This window comes from Oncorhynchus tshawytscha, linkage group LG10 (assembly GCF_018296145.1).
Source record: "Oncorhynchus tshawytscha isolate Ot180627B linkage group LG10, Otsh_v2.0, whole genome shotgun sequence".
Classification (NCBI taxonomy): domain Eukaryota; kingdom Metazoa; phylum Chordata; class Actinopteri; order Salmoniformes; family Salmonidae; genus Oncorhynchus; species Oncorhynchus tshawytscha.
In genome coordinates this window covers 3360758-3375900 of record NC_056438.1, presented here as the reverse complement: position 1 = coordinate 3375900, position 15143 = coordinate 3360758, and the positions used below count along the sequence as shown (strand labels likewise).

General features: G+C 46.8%; 1 protein-coding gene across 1 annotated transcript in view; it reads right to left on the bottom strand.

Annotated features, from left to right (window-relative positions):
• The window catches only part of LOC112238119 (serine/threonine-protein kinase DCLK2-like), a 74026-nt gene extending 66150 nt beyond the window's left edge, over nt 1-7876 (bottom strand). Inside the window, exon 1 of the mRNA XM_042328017.1 lies at nt 6354-7876. Within this exon, the coding sequence (XP_042183951.1) occupies nt 6354-6768 (415 nt within the window). The 5' untranslated portion in view covers nt 6769-7876. The remainder of the gene's footprint in view (nt 1-6353) is intronic.
• Nucleotides 7877-15143: the final 7267 nt, after the last annotated feature.

Here is a 15143-nt window from a genome sequence, read left to right as displayed (position 1 = left end):
GTTCTATAGTCTATTGAGATGAAGAGGAGGAGGAGTTTCTATAGTCTATTGAGATGAAGAGGAGGAGGAGGGTTCTATAGTCTATTGAGATAAAGGAGGAGGAGGAGGAGGGTTATATAGTCTATTGAGATGGAGAGGAGGAGGAGGAGGGTTATATAGTCTATTGAGATGAAGGAGGAGGAGGAGGGTTATATAGTCTATTGAGATGAAGGAGGAGGAGGAGGGTTATATAGTCTATTGAGATGAAGGAGGAGGAGGAGGGTTATATAGTCTATTGAGATGAAGGAGGGAGGAGGGTTCTATAGTCTATTGAGATGAAGGAGAGGAGGAGGAGGGTTCTATAGTCTATTGAGATGAAGGAGGAGGAGGAGGGGTTCTATAGTCTATTGAGATGAAGGAGGAGGGTTCTAGGAGGGTTCTATAGTCTATTGAGATGAAGAGAGGAGGAGGAGGAGGGTTCTATAGTCTATAGTCTATTGAGATGAAGGAGAGGAGGAGGAGGGTTCTATAGTCTATTGAGATGAAGGAGAGGAGGAGAGGGTTCTATAGTCTAGAGATGAAGGAGAGGAGGAGGAGGGTTCTATTGAGATGAAGGAGAGGAGGAGGAGGGTTCTATAGTCTATTGAGATGAAGGAGGGGTTCTATAGGAGGAGGGTTCTATAGTCTATTGAGATGAAGGAGAGGAGGAGGAGGGTTCTATAGTCTATTGAGATGAAGGAGGAGGAGGAGGAGGGTTCTATAGTCTATTGAGATGAAGGAGGAGGAGGAGGGTTATATAGTCTATTGAGATGAAGGAGGGAGGAGGAGTCTATTGAGATGAAGGAGGAGGAGGAGGAGGGTTCTATAGTCTATTGAGATGAAGGAGGGAGGAGGAGGGTTATATAGTCTATTGAGATGAAGGAGAGGAGGAGGAGGGTTCTATAGTCTATTGAGATGAAGGAGAGGAGGAGGAGGGTTCTATAGTCTATTGAGATGAAGGAGAGGAGGAGGAGGAGGGTTCTATAGTCTATTGAGATGAAGGAGAGGAGGAGGAGGGTTCTATAGTCTATTGAGATGAAGGAGAGGAGGAGGAGGGTTCTATAGTCTATTGAGATGAAGGAAGGAGGAGGGAGGAGGAGGAGGGTTCTATAGTCTATTGAGATGAAGGAGAGGAGGGGGTTCTATAGTCTATTGAGATGAAGAGGAGGAGGAGGGTTCTATAGTCTATTGAGATGAAGGAGGAGGAGGAGGGTTCTATAGTCTATTGAGATGAAGGAGGAGGAGGAGGAGGGTTCTATAGTCTATTGAGATGAAGGAGGAGGAGGAGGAGATGGGTTATATAGTCTATTGAGATGAAGGAGGGAGGAGGAGGAGGGTTCTATAGTCTATTGAGATGAAGGAGGAGGAGGAGGAGGGTTCTATAGTCTATTGAGATGAAGGAGAGGAGGAGGGTTATATAGTCTATTGAGATGAAGGAGGAGGAGGGGGTTATATAGTCTATTGAGATGAAGGAGGAGGAGGAGGAGGGTTATATAGTCTATTGAGATGAAGGAGGAGGAGGAGGAGGGTTATATAGTCTATTGAGATGAAGGAGGAGGAGGAGGAGGGTTATATAGTCTATTGAGATGAAGGAGGAGGAGGAGGAGGGTTATATAGTCTATTGAGATGAAGGAGGAGGAGGAGGGTTATATAGTCTATTGAGATGAAGGAGGGTTATATAGTCTATTGAGATGAAGGAGGAGGAGGAGGGTTATATAGTCTATTATAGTCTATTGAGATGAAGGAGGAGGAGGGTTATATAGTCTATTGAGATGAAGGAGGAGGAGGAGGGTTATATAGTCTATTGAGATGAAGGAGGAGGAGGAGGGTTATATAGTCTATTGAGATGAAGGAGGAGGAGGAGGAGGGTTATATAGTCTATTGAGATGAAGAGGAGGAGGAGGAGGAGGGTTCTATAGTCTATTGAGATGAAGGAGGAGGAGGAGGAGGGTTATATAGTCTATTGAGATGAAGGAGGAGGAGGAGGAGGGTTCTATAGTCTATTGAGATGAAGGAGGAGGAGGAGGAGGGTTCTATAGTCTATTGAGATGAAGGAGGAGGAGGAGGGTTATATAGTCTATTGAGATGAAGGAGGAGGAGGAGGGTTATATAGTCTATTGAGATGAAGAGGAGGAGGAGGGTTCTATAGTCTATTGAGATGAAGAGGAGGAGGAGGGTTCTATAGTCTATTGAGATGAAGGAGAGGAGGAGGAGGGTTCTATAGTCTATTGAGATGAAGAGAGGAGGAGGAGGGTTCTATAGTCTATTGAGATGAAGAGGAGGAGGAGGAGGGTTCTATAGTCTATTGAGATGAAGGAGGAGGAGGAGATGAAGAGGGTTCTATAGTCTATTGAGATGAAGGAGGAGGAGGAGGAGGGTTCTATAGTCTATTGAGATGAAGAGAGGAGGAGGAGGGTTCTATAGTCTATTGAGATGAAGGAGGAGGAGGAGGGTTCTATAGTCTATTGAGATTTCTATAGTCTATTGAGATGAAGAGGAGGAGGAGGGTTCTATAGGAGATTTCTATAGTCTATTGAGATGAAGGAGGAGGAGGAGGAGGGTTATATTGAGATGAAGAGGAGGAGGAGGGTTCTATAGTCTATTGAGATGAAGGAGGAGGAGGGTTCTATAGTCTATTGAGATGAAGGAGGAGGAGGAGAGGGTTCTATAGTCTATTGAGATGAAGGAGAGGAGGAGGAGGGTTCTATAGTCTATTGAGATGAAGGAGAGGAGGAGGAGGGTTCTATAGTCTATTGAGATGAAGGAGGGAGGAGGAGGGTTCTATAGTCTATGAGAGATGAAGGAGGAGGAGGAGGGTTTCTATAGTCTATTGAGATGAAGGAGGAGGAGGAGGAGGGTTCTATAGTCTATTGAGATGAAGAGGAGGAGGAGGTCTAGGGTTCTATAGTCTATTGAGATGAAGGAGGAGAGGAGGAGGAGGGTTCTATAGTCTATTGAGATGAAGGAGAGGAGGAGGAGGGTTCTATAGTCTATTGAGATGAAGGAGAGGAGGAGGAGGGTTCTATAGTCTATTGAGATGAAGGAGAGGAGGAGGAGGGTTCTATAGTCTATTGAGATGAAGGAGGGAGGAGGAGGGTATAGTCTATTGAGATGAAGGAGAGGAGGAGGAGGGTTCTATAGTCTATTGAGATGAAGGAGGGAGGAGGAGGGTTCTATAGTCTATTGAGATGAAGAGGAGGAGGAGGAGGGTTCTATAGTCTATTGAGATGAAGAGGAGGAGGAGGAGGGTTCTATAGTCTATTGAGATGAAGGAGGAGGAGGAGGAGGGTTCTATAGTCTATTGAGATGAAGAGGAGGAGGGTTCTATAGTCTATTGAGATGAAGGAGGAGGAGGAGGGTTATTGAGATAGTTCTATAGTCTATTGAGATGAAGGAGGGAGGAGGAGGGTTCTATAGTCTATTGAGATGAAGGAGGAGGAGGGTTCTATAGGGTTCTATAGTCTATTGAGATGAAGGAGGAGGAGGAGGGTTCTATAGTCTATTGAGATGAAGGAGGAGGAGGAGGGTTCTATAGTCTATTGAGATGAAGGAGGAGGAGGAGGGTTCTATAGTCTATTGAGATGAAGGAGGAGGAGGAGGGTTCTATAGTCTATTGAGATGAAGGAGGAGGAGGAGGGTTATATAGTCTATTGAGATGAAGGAGGTGGAGGAGGAGGGTTATATAGTCTATTGAGATGAAGGAGGAGGAGGAGGAGGGTTCTATAGTCTATTGAGATGGAGAGGAGGAGGAGGGTTCTATAGTCTATTGAGATGAAGAGGAGGAGGGTTCTATAGTCTATTGAGATGAAGGAGGAGGAGGAGGAGGGTTCTATAGTCTATTGAGGTGAAGAAGAGGAGGAGGAGGTGTGTTCTATAGTCTATTGAGATGAAGGAGAGGAGGAGGAAGGTTCTATAGTCTATTGAGGTGAAGAAGAGGAGGAGGAGGGTTATATAGTCTATTGAGGTGGAGAGGAGGAGGAGGGTTCTATAGTCTATTGAGATGATGGAGAGGAGGAGGAGGGTTCTATAGTCTATTGAGATGATGGAGAGGAGGAGGAGGATTCTATAGTCTATGCAGCCAGAGTGGCCTCAACACAGACACAGACAGGGCATGTCAGTCTATCTGACCTACACTGCCAGTCTCTCTCTAAACACTGCCCTCTCATTGACCCGGTAACAGCAGCACTTACCGCTACTCTACATAACGTTTACCGGCTAGAGCTACCGTTAATGGAACAGGAGACTGTTTTTCCATTTCCAGGGAACTTTCCATGGTTACACATGGAGTGTGTGTGTGTGTGTGTGTGTGTGTGTGTGTGTGTGTGTGTGTGTGTGTGTGTGTGTGTGTGTGTGTGTGTGTGTGTGTGTGTGTGTGTGAGGGTCAGGTCATTCAGGATCCAAGGTGAAATTCGATGTCTGTCCAGGTACCAAGGATGTCGGGAGATGACTTAAAAACCGTCCACTAGGAGTGACCGCTCTAACCATCAGGTAGGGGTTAACAACGAGCTCCGACTCCGAGGGTTGTGTGTTCAATCCCAGTGCTCACCACTAACCCTTACCTTAACCCTTACCTTAACCCTTACCTTAACCATTCATAACCCTATCCCAGACGTTAACCCTTACCTTAACCCTTACCTTAACCCTTACCTTAACCCTTACCTTAATGGAACAGGAACTGTTTTTAACCATTTCCCAAACTTTAACCATGGTTAACCATTCATAACCCTATCCCAGACCTGTGTGTGTGTGTGTGTGTGTTACCTTAACCATTGTGTGTGTGTGTCCCAGACCTTAACCCTGTGTGTGTGTGTGTGTGTGTGTGTGTGTCCCAAACCTTAACCATTCATAACCCATCAAACCTTAGGACCCAAGGTGAACCATTCATGTCTGTCCAGGTACCAACCATGTCCTTAATGATTCAAACCGTCCACTAGACCTGAACCCTTACCTAACCATCAGGTAACCCTATCCCAAACCTTAACCCTTACTTAACCATTGTGTGTTCAATCCCAGTGCTCACCACTAACCCTTACCTTAACCCTTACCTTAACCCTTACCTTAACCATTCATAACCCTATCCCAGACGTTAACCCTTACCTTAACCCTTACCTTAACCCTTACCTTAACCCTTACCTTAACCATTCATAACCCTATCCCAGACCTTAACCATTCATAACCCTATCCCAGACGTTAACCCTTACCTTAACCATTCATAACCCTATCCCAAACCTTAACCATTCATAACCCTATCCCAAACCTTAACCCTTACCTTAACCATTCATAACCCTATCCCAGACCTTAACCCTTACCTTAACCATTCATAACCCTATCCCAGACGTTAACCCTTACCTTAACCATTCATAACCCTATCCCAAACCTTAACCATTCATAACCCTATCCCAAACCTTAACCATTCATAACCCTATCCCAGACCTTAACCATTACCTTAACCATTCATAACCCTATCCCAGACCTTAACCATTCATAACCCTATCCCAGACCTTAACCATTCATAACCCTATCCCAGACCTTAACCATTCATAACCCTATCCCAGACCTTAACCCTTATTTCATAACCCTATCCCAAACCTTAACCCTTACCTTAACCATTCATAACCCTATCCCAAACCTTAACCATTCATAACCATTCCCAGACCTTAACCCAGACCTTAACCATTCATAACCCTATCCCCAACCTTAACCATTCATAACCCTATCCCAGACCTTAACCATTCATAACCCTATCCCAGACCTTAACCATTACCTTAACCATTCATAACCCTATCCCCAACCTTAACCATTCATAACCCTATCCCAGACCTTAACCATTCATAACCCTATCCCAGACCTTAACCATTACCTAACCATTCCCAAACCCTAACCCTTACCTTAACCATTCATAACCCTATCCCAGACCTTAACCATTCATAACCCTATCCCCAACCTTAACCATTCATAACCCTATCCCAGACCTTAACCATTCATAACCCTATCCCAGACCTTAACCATTACCTTAACCATTCATAACCCTATCCCAAACCCTTCAGAATGAAATGTGATGTTTATGGACAGACGTGAGACTGTGAGAGCTTGTTGGTGTTCTTCCTCGTGACCTAATCCAGGCTAGAGATTGGTTGATTGATCATTTGAATGACTGATTGATTAATATATTTGTCTCATTCTGGGGACATTAAATGATAAATGCGAATTCAGGTGAGACTTTTAGATGTGATGGACAGACACACACGTGCACACACACGCACACGTGCACACACACACATACCCACACACACACATGCACGCACGCACGCAGACACACACACTCTCTCTCTTACCCTCAGCCAGTTCATCCATAGAAGTGATCTTCTTGATCCCGTCCACCGTATAGATGGCGCGCACGCCCTGAGGCAGGTGCAGGTTGTCCGCCAGGGACCGGGTCAGCTCCATCAGCAGCGCATCATATGACCGGAACCTGTCGTTAGAGACCGCATACACGAGTCCCTTGAAATACCTGTCCCCATTCCGGTAGAACCTGACCTTCTTGGCACGTTTCTCTGAGGTGAGAGTCTGCAGCGTGCGCGTGCGGTAGTAGCTGCAGTTGGCGCTGTGCGCGGGGCTTGGCACCAGGCTGCTGCCTCTCGAACCGGATCCCCCGCCGGTAGAAGCACCAGTGGAGCGAGTGGACCGGCTACGACGAGCCTTGTCCCGTTCATCGAAATGTTCCAGCTCGATAGTCTTGTTGAGAGACATCGCGGTTATCGTTAACTATAGGATTCACACAGATTCACAGTTCTTTTCTACCGGTTACCGAATCTTTTATTTCATTGTCATCATCAGCATGTGGTAGAATGAAAAGGGATCCTGGTAGCAGCCTAACCGTCCATCTATTCACGATAATCACAACTCGTCAGTCAGTCAACATCCCTTTATAATAGGTTACACCGGGCATGGTCTGTAGCCTAGCGATTACCGGTTCCTTGTTAACACACTGATGCTGCTCCTGCTGCTGCTACGTGAGCATGTTCGGTTGGCGGTTTTACTGTAGCCAATAGCGGTCCAGCCCTCTTCCTAAGGTCTGTCTGTCCGTCTGTCTGTCTGTCTGCCGCTGGGCTGGGCGGTGATGATGAGGTGCGTATAGAGAGAGAAAAGGGATCCAGCAACGTCACACCAGCATCTTACTGTAGCATCATCATCATCATCATCATCTGACCGGTCTATTGTAGCGTGATGCTGAAGAAACGGTGTAGGCTATTTTCTAACCTATCAATACACTACTCTAGAGTGCATCCCACGTCCACATGACAGGCAACTTCCTTGTAGACTAAATGGAGAAATTGTAGGTTAATTCTATAATCAAACGTTGTAGCCTAGGACATTGTTCTCCGTCAGAAAGTATATGTTTAACTAGAATAGATGAATACTAGGACATTGATTTGTCTTGGACTGTGGATTAACAGCGGATGTATCTTCACGGTGGGAATCGGTTGCTATGGGCTCGCTCTGCCACGTCTGGTTCGATATTCCTGGGATTCGCGAGTGTTATAAAAAAAAAGGAATCCAGGAATCCCGAATAATCCAAATTTAGGAAGCAGAAACGTCACCAACCAACCATCGATGTTTTAATTTCATTCCGGGCGTGCGACAATTTCTACGTTCTGCACACGCGCGATCGGTGCCCAACCGCAGGGTTGCGACAGGCGCGAGACAGCGTAGCTGCGGAGAGAGCGAGACAAAGAGCGTCCTGCGTGATTATCACAACCCAGTCCTATTCTCTCCCCGGTGCTGTGCTAGTATGAGGGGATAGCGAGTTCCTCTAGCAGGTGAGCAGAGGACCCAAACGTCTAGCGCGTGCTCCCGGGGAGAAGGAGGAGCCAGGTTATTTCCGGGTCCTAGCGCCGTTAGTTCAATCATTAACCGGTCTACTACCTCATCTGAATCATAGTTATAACAGACTTCACATCGTTTTTCTTCCGTTGAATGTTTGACAACGTTAGGCTAATAGTAACCGTTCTAAAAACGGGTAGGAAATGACTTCTGATTGGATTCTTCTCCTCATGCTCAAACCAGACTTATAACAATAGCCTCCTGCAATCACTTAACGTAATGAATTATTAACACCTGTATGTGATGACTGGACTGTTGTATTCTGACTGACTGGGTGTGGCACAGCAGTCAGAGAGTACATTTATTAGGAGAAGGCCCTGGTCCCACCCACGCTCAAAGACCCCAGCTGTCCGCCCGGCACCGAGGGTTCAGCACCACAGGCCATGCAGGGCTCTACAACCTTAACCTATAAGGGTTCAGAACCACGGGCCGTGCACAGCTCTACAACCTTAACCTATAAGGGTTCAGAACCACAGGCCGTGCACAGCTCTACAACCTTAACCTATAAGGGTTCAGAACCACGGGCCGTGCAGAACCACCTATAAGGCAGAACGTGCACAGCTCTACAACCTTAACCTATAAGGGTTCAGAACCACGGGCCGTGCAGGGCTCTACAACCTTAACCTATAAGGGTTCAGAACCACGGGCCGTGGGTTCAGAACCACAGGCTCTCTACAACCTTAACCTATAAGGGTTCAGAACCACAGGCCGTTCAGAACCTATAAGGGTTCAGAACCACAGGCCGTGCAGGGCTCTACAACCTTAACCTATAAGGGTTCAGAACCACAGGCCGTGCAGGGCTCTACAACCTTAACCTATAAGGGTTCAGAACCACAGGCCGTGCAGGGCTCTACAACCTTAACCTATAAGGGTTCAGAACCACAGGCCGTTCTACAGAACCACAGGCCGTGCACAGCTCTCTACAACCTTAACCTATAAGGGTTCAGAACCACAGGCCGTGCAGGCTCTACAACCTTAACCTATAAGGGTTCAGAACCACAGGCCGTGCAGGGCTCTACAACCTTAACCTATAAGGGTTCAGAACCACAGGCCGTGCAGGGCTCTACAACCTTAACCTATAAGGGTTCAGAACCACAGGCCGTGCAGGGCTCTACAACCTTAACCTATAAGGGTTCAGAACCACAGGCCGTGCAGGGCTCTACAACCTTAACCTATAAGGGTTCAGAACCACAGGCCGTGCAGGGCTCTACAACCTTAACCTATAAGGGTTCAGAACCACAGGCCGTGCAGGGCTCTACAACCTTAACCTATAAGGGTTCAGAACCACAGGCCATGCAGGGCTCTATAAGGGTTCAGAACCACAGGCCGTGCAGGGCTCTAACCTTAACCTATAAGGGTTCAGAACCACAGGCCGTGCAGGGCTCTACAACCTTAACCTATAAGGGTTCAGAACCACAGGCCGTGCAGGGCTCTACAACCTTAACCTATAAGGGTTCAGAACCACAGGCCGTGCACAGCTCTACAACCTTAACCTATAAGGGTTCAGAACCACAGGCCGTGCAGGGCTCTACAACCTTAACCTATAAGGGTTCAGAACCACAGGCCGTGCAGGGCTCTACAACCTTAACCTATAAGGGTTCAGAACCACAGGCCGTGCAGGGCTCTACAACCTTAACCTATTTTTCAGGGTTCAGGGTTCAGAACCATGGAGAACGCTGGATTTAGGATACATCCCAACAATCTCTCCTTCCTCCTGAAGTGTCTACTCGTTCACTACTTAGTCCCCTTTTAATTATATATTGAAAGTTTTTTATTTATTTTTTATTGTTGCCTCAATAGAGTGATCAGGGATGTGCAACGATAATTATCTTTACAGAAAATACAAGCCATCACATTAGACGCACAAATGGCTTCGTTTTTCATCCGATGATAACAGAAGTGCAACGCTGTTTGGCTGGCAGCCACACAAGTAAATTAACTTACTGATAAGGGAAACATTTTTTTGCAAAAAAAAAAAAAACGGTACATGGCCGTCATATTTCAAGTGTGTTAGGCTTATCATAGAAATAACGTAGCCAGCTATATTCTCTCTAATGTTTTGCTTAAAGTTCATCTTGCATTTTACGGGAGAAAAAATAGGCTTGGCTACAATGAGAAAAGTACCGGAGAACAGTAGCTCCACATCAGTCTGTCTGCTGATAGAATGATGGAGAACAGTAGCTCCACATCAGTCTGTCTGCTGATAGAATGATGGAGAACAGTAGCTCCACATCAGTCTGTCTGCTGATAGAATGATGGAGAACAGTAGCTCCACATCAGTCTGTCTGCTGATAGAATGATGGAGAACAGTAGCTCCACATCAGTCTGTCTGCTGATAGAATGATGGAGAACAGTAGCTCCACATTAGTCAGAGTGCTGTCTGCTGACAGAATGATGGAGAACAGTAGCTCCACATCAGAGTGCTGTCTGCTGATATAATGATGGAGAACAGTAGCTCCACATCAGTCTGTCTGCTGATAGAATGATGGAGAACAGTAGCTCCACATTAGTCAGAGTGCTGTCTGCTGACAGAATGATGGAGAACAGTAGCTCCACATCAGAGTGCTGTCTGCTGATAGAATGATGGAGAACAGTAGCTCCACATCAGTCAGAGTGCTGTCTGCTGATAGAATGATGGAGAACAGTAGCTCCACATCAGTCAGAGTGCTGTCTGCTGATAGAATGATGGAGAACAGTAGCTCCACATCAGTCAGAGTGCTGTCTGCTGATAGAATGATGGAGAACAGTAGCTCCACATCAGAGTGCTGCCTGCTGATAGAATGATGGAGAACAGTAGCTCCACATCAGAGTGCTGTCTGCTGATAGAATGATGGAGAACAGTAGCTCCACATCAGTCCTGTCTGCTGATAGAATGATGGAGAACAGTAGCTCCACATCAGTCTGTCTGCTGATAGAATGATGGAGAACAGTAGCTCCACATCAGTCTGTCTGCTGATAGAATGATGGAGAACAGTCGCTCCACATCAGTCTGTCTGCTGATAGGTAGAATGATGGAGAACAGTAGCTCCACAATGTCCGTTAGTGAATTCTCATCTGAAGGGAGAAGTGCAACTGAAGCACAAAATTAGTCTGATGTCGAGAAGAAATTCCAATAAGAAGTATTTTAGATCTGCGTTTACAAAACACAGCAAGGTATTTATTATTTTCCTGTGTGGAAAAAAAAGCAGAATCATGCGTTTTACACAACCCATAAGTTTAACTAGTTATCTCAGTAAGTGGCTTAATGAATAAGGTGACAGGGGACATCATAACGTGTTACATTTCTGCCCGTTTAAGAGATCTGGACAGCTGCCACTGCTATCTTGATTTCCTTGAGTTTTTTAAATTCTCATTTCTCGGCCAGTCTGCTCCTCCCCCCCCTTCTCTTCTCAGTGCAGGCAGGCCCGTTGCCCTAGTGACTCCAGGGCAGGCAGGCCCGTTACCCTAGCAACTCCAGGGCAGGCCCGTTGCCTTAGCAACTCCAGGGCAGGCAGGCCCGTTGCCCTAGCGACTCCATACAGATACAGCTGTAGACCTCTAGAGCCAGTTCTGCATGTGTCAAAACTTTGTTCCTTTGCACAATGTCTCTGGTTCACGTTCTCTATGTCTCTGGTTCACGTTCTCTATGTCTCTGGTTCACGTTCTCTATGTCTCTGGTTCATGTTCTCTATGTCTCTGGTTCACGTTCTCTATGTCTCTGGTTCACGTTCTCTATGTCTCTGGTTCAGGTTCTCTATGTCTCTGGTTCACGTTCTCTATGTCTCTGGTTCAGGTTCTCTATGTCTCTGGTTCACGTTCTCTAAATCAAATCAAATTTTATTTGTCACATACACATGGTTAGCAGATGTTAATGCGAGTGTAGCGAAATGCTTGTGCTTCTAGTTCCGACAATGCAGTAATAACGAGCAAGTAATCTAACTAACAATTCCAAAAAAACTACTGTCTTATACACAGTGTAAGGGGATAAAGAATATGTACATAAGGATATATGAATGAGTGATGGTACAGAGCAGCATAGGCAAGATACAGTAGATGATATCGAGTACAGTATATACATATGAGATAAGTATGTAAACCAAGTGGCATAGTTAAAGTGGCTAGTGATACATGTATTACATAAGGATGCAGTCGATGATATAGAGTACAGTATCAACGTATGCATATGAGATGAACAATGTAGGGTAAGTAACATTATATAAGGTAGCATTGTTTAAAGTGGCTAGTGATATATTTACATCATTTCCCATCAATTCCCATGATTAAAGTGGCTGGAGTAGAGTCAGTGTCATTGACAGTGTGTTGGCAGTAGCCACTCAATGTTAGTGGTGGCTGTTTAACAGTCTGATGGCCTTGAGATAGAAGCTGTTTTTCAGTCTCTCGGTCCCAGCTTTGATGCACCTGTACTGACCTCGCCTTCTGGATGACAGCGGGGTGAACAGGCAGTGGCTCGGGTGGTTGATGTCCTTGATGATCTTTATGGCCTTCCTGTAGCATCGGGTGGTGTAGGTGTCCTGGAGGGCAGGTAGTTTGCCCCCGGTGATGCGTTGTGCAGACCTCACTACCCTCTGGAGAGCCTTACGGTTGAGGGCGGTGCAGTTGCCATACCAGGCGGTGATACAGCCCGCCAGGATGCTCTCGATTGTGCATCTGTAGAAGTTTGTGAGTGCTTTTGGTGACAAGCCGAATTTCTTCAGCCTCCTGAGGTTGAAGAGGCGCTGCTGCGCCTTCCTCACGATGCTGTCTGTGTGAGTGGACCAATTCAGTTTGTCTGTGATGTGTATGCCGAGGAACTTAAACTTGCTACCCTCTCCACTACTGTTCCATCGATGTGGATGGGGGTGTTCCCTCTGCTGTTTCCTGAAGTCCACAATCATCTCCTTAGTTTTGTTGACGTTGAGTGTGAGGTTATTTTCCTGACACCACACTCCGAGGGCCCTCACCTCCTCCCTGTAGGCCGTCTCGTCGTTGTTGGTAATCAAGCCTACCACTGTTGTGTCGTCCGCAAACTTGATGATTGAGTTGGAGGCGTGCGTGGCCACGCAGTCGTGGGTGAACAGGGAGTACAGGAGGGGGCTCAGAACGCACCCTTGTGGGGCCCCAGTGTTGAGGATCAGCGGGGAGGAGATGTTGTTGCCTACCCTCACCACCTGGGGGCGGCCCGTCAGGAAGTCCAGTACCCAGTTGCACAGGGCGGGGTGGAGACCCAGGGTCTCGAGCTTGATGACGAGCTTGGAGGGTACTATGGTGTTGAATGCCGAGCTGTAGTCGATGAACAGCATTCTCACATAGGTATTCCTCTTGTCCAGATGGGTTAGGGCAGTGTGCAGTGTGGTTGAGATTGCATCGTCTGTGGACCTATTTGGGCGGTAAGCAAATTGGAGTGGGTCAAGGGTGTCAGGTAGGGTGGAGGTGATATGGTCCTTGACTAGTCTCTCAAAGCACTTCATGATGACGGATGTGAGTGCTACGGGGCGGTAGTCGTTTAGCTCAGTTACCTTAGCTTTCTTGGGAACAGGAACAATGGTGGCCCTCTTGAAGCATGTGGGAACAGCAGACTGGTATAGGGATTGGTTGAATATGTCCGTAAACACACCGGCCAGCTGGTCTGCGCATGCTCTGAGGGCGCGGCTGGGGATGCCGTCTGGGCCTGCAGCCTTGCGAGGGTTAACACGTTTAAATGTCTTACTCACTTCGGCTGCAGTGAAGGAGAGACCGCATGATTCCGTTGCAGGCCGTGTCAGTGGCACTGTATTGTCCTCAAAGCGGGCAAAAAGTTATTTAGTCTGCCTGGGAGCAAGACATCCTGGTCCGTGACTGGGCTGGGTTTCTTCCTGTAGTCCGTGATTGACTGTAGACCCTGCCACATACCTCTTGTGTCTGAGCCGTTGAATTGAGATTCTACTTTGTCTCTGTACTGGCGCTTAGCTTGTTTGATAGCCTTGCGGAGGGAATAGCTGCACTGTTTGTATTCAGTCATGTTACCAGACACCTTGCCCTGATTAAAAGCAGTGGTTCGTGCCTTCAGTTTCACACGAATGCTGCCATCAATCCACGGTTTCTGGTTAGGGAATGTTTTAATCGTTGCTATGGGAACGACATCTTCAACGCACGTTCTAATGAACTCGCACACCGTATCAGCGTATTCATCAATGTTGTTGTCTGACGCAATACGAAACATCTCCCAGTCCACGTGATGGAAGCAGTCTTGGAGTGTGGAGTCAGCTTGGTCGGACCAGCGTTGGACAGACCTCAGCGTGGGAGCTTCTTGTTTTAGTTTCTGTCTGTGGGCAGGGATCAACAAAATGGAGTCGTGGTCAGCTTTTCCGAAAGGGGGGCGGGGCAGGGCCTTATATGCGTCGCGGAAGTTAGAGTAACAATGATCCAGGGTCTTTCCACTCTATGTCTCTGGTTCACGTTCTCTATGTCTCTGGTTCACGTTCTCTATGTCTCTGGTTCAGGTTCTCTATGTCTCTGGTTCACGTTCTCTATGTCTCTGGTTCACGTTCTCTATGTCTCTGGTTCACGTTCTCTATGTCTCTGGTTCACGTTCTCTATGTCTCTGGTTCACGTTCTCTATGTCTCTGGTTCACGTTCTCTATGTCTCTGGTTCACGTTCTCTATGTCTCTGGTTCACGTTCTCTATGTCTCTGGTTCACGTTCTCTATGTCTCTAGTTCAGGTTCTCTATGTCTCTGGTTCAGGTTCTCTATGTCTCTGGTTCACGTCTCTGGTTCACGTTCTCTATGTCTCTGGTTCACGTTCTCTATGTCTCTGGTTCACGTTCTCTATGTCTCTGGTTCACGTTCTCTATGTCTCTGGTTCACGTTCTCTATGTCTCTGGTTCACGTTCTCTATGTCTCTGGTTCACGTTCTCTATGTCTCTAGGATCATGTCTCTGGTTCACGTTCTCTATGTCTCTGGTTCACGTTCTCTATGTCTCTGGTTCACGTTCTCTATGTCTCTGGTTCACGTTCTCTATGTCTCTGGTTCACGTGTCTCTGGTTCACGTTCTCTATGTCTCTGGTTCACGTTCTCTATGTCTCTGGTTCACGTTCTCTATGTCTCTGGTTCACGTTCTCTGTCTCTGGTTCACGTTCTCTATGTCTCTGGTTCACGTTCTCTATGTCTCTGGTTCACGTTCTCTATGTCTCTGGTTCACGTTCTCTATGTCTCTGGTTCACGTTCTCTATGTCTCTGGTTCACGTTCTCTATGTTTCTGGTTCACGTTCTCTATGTCTCTGG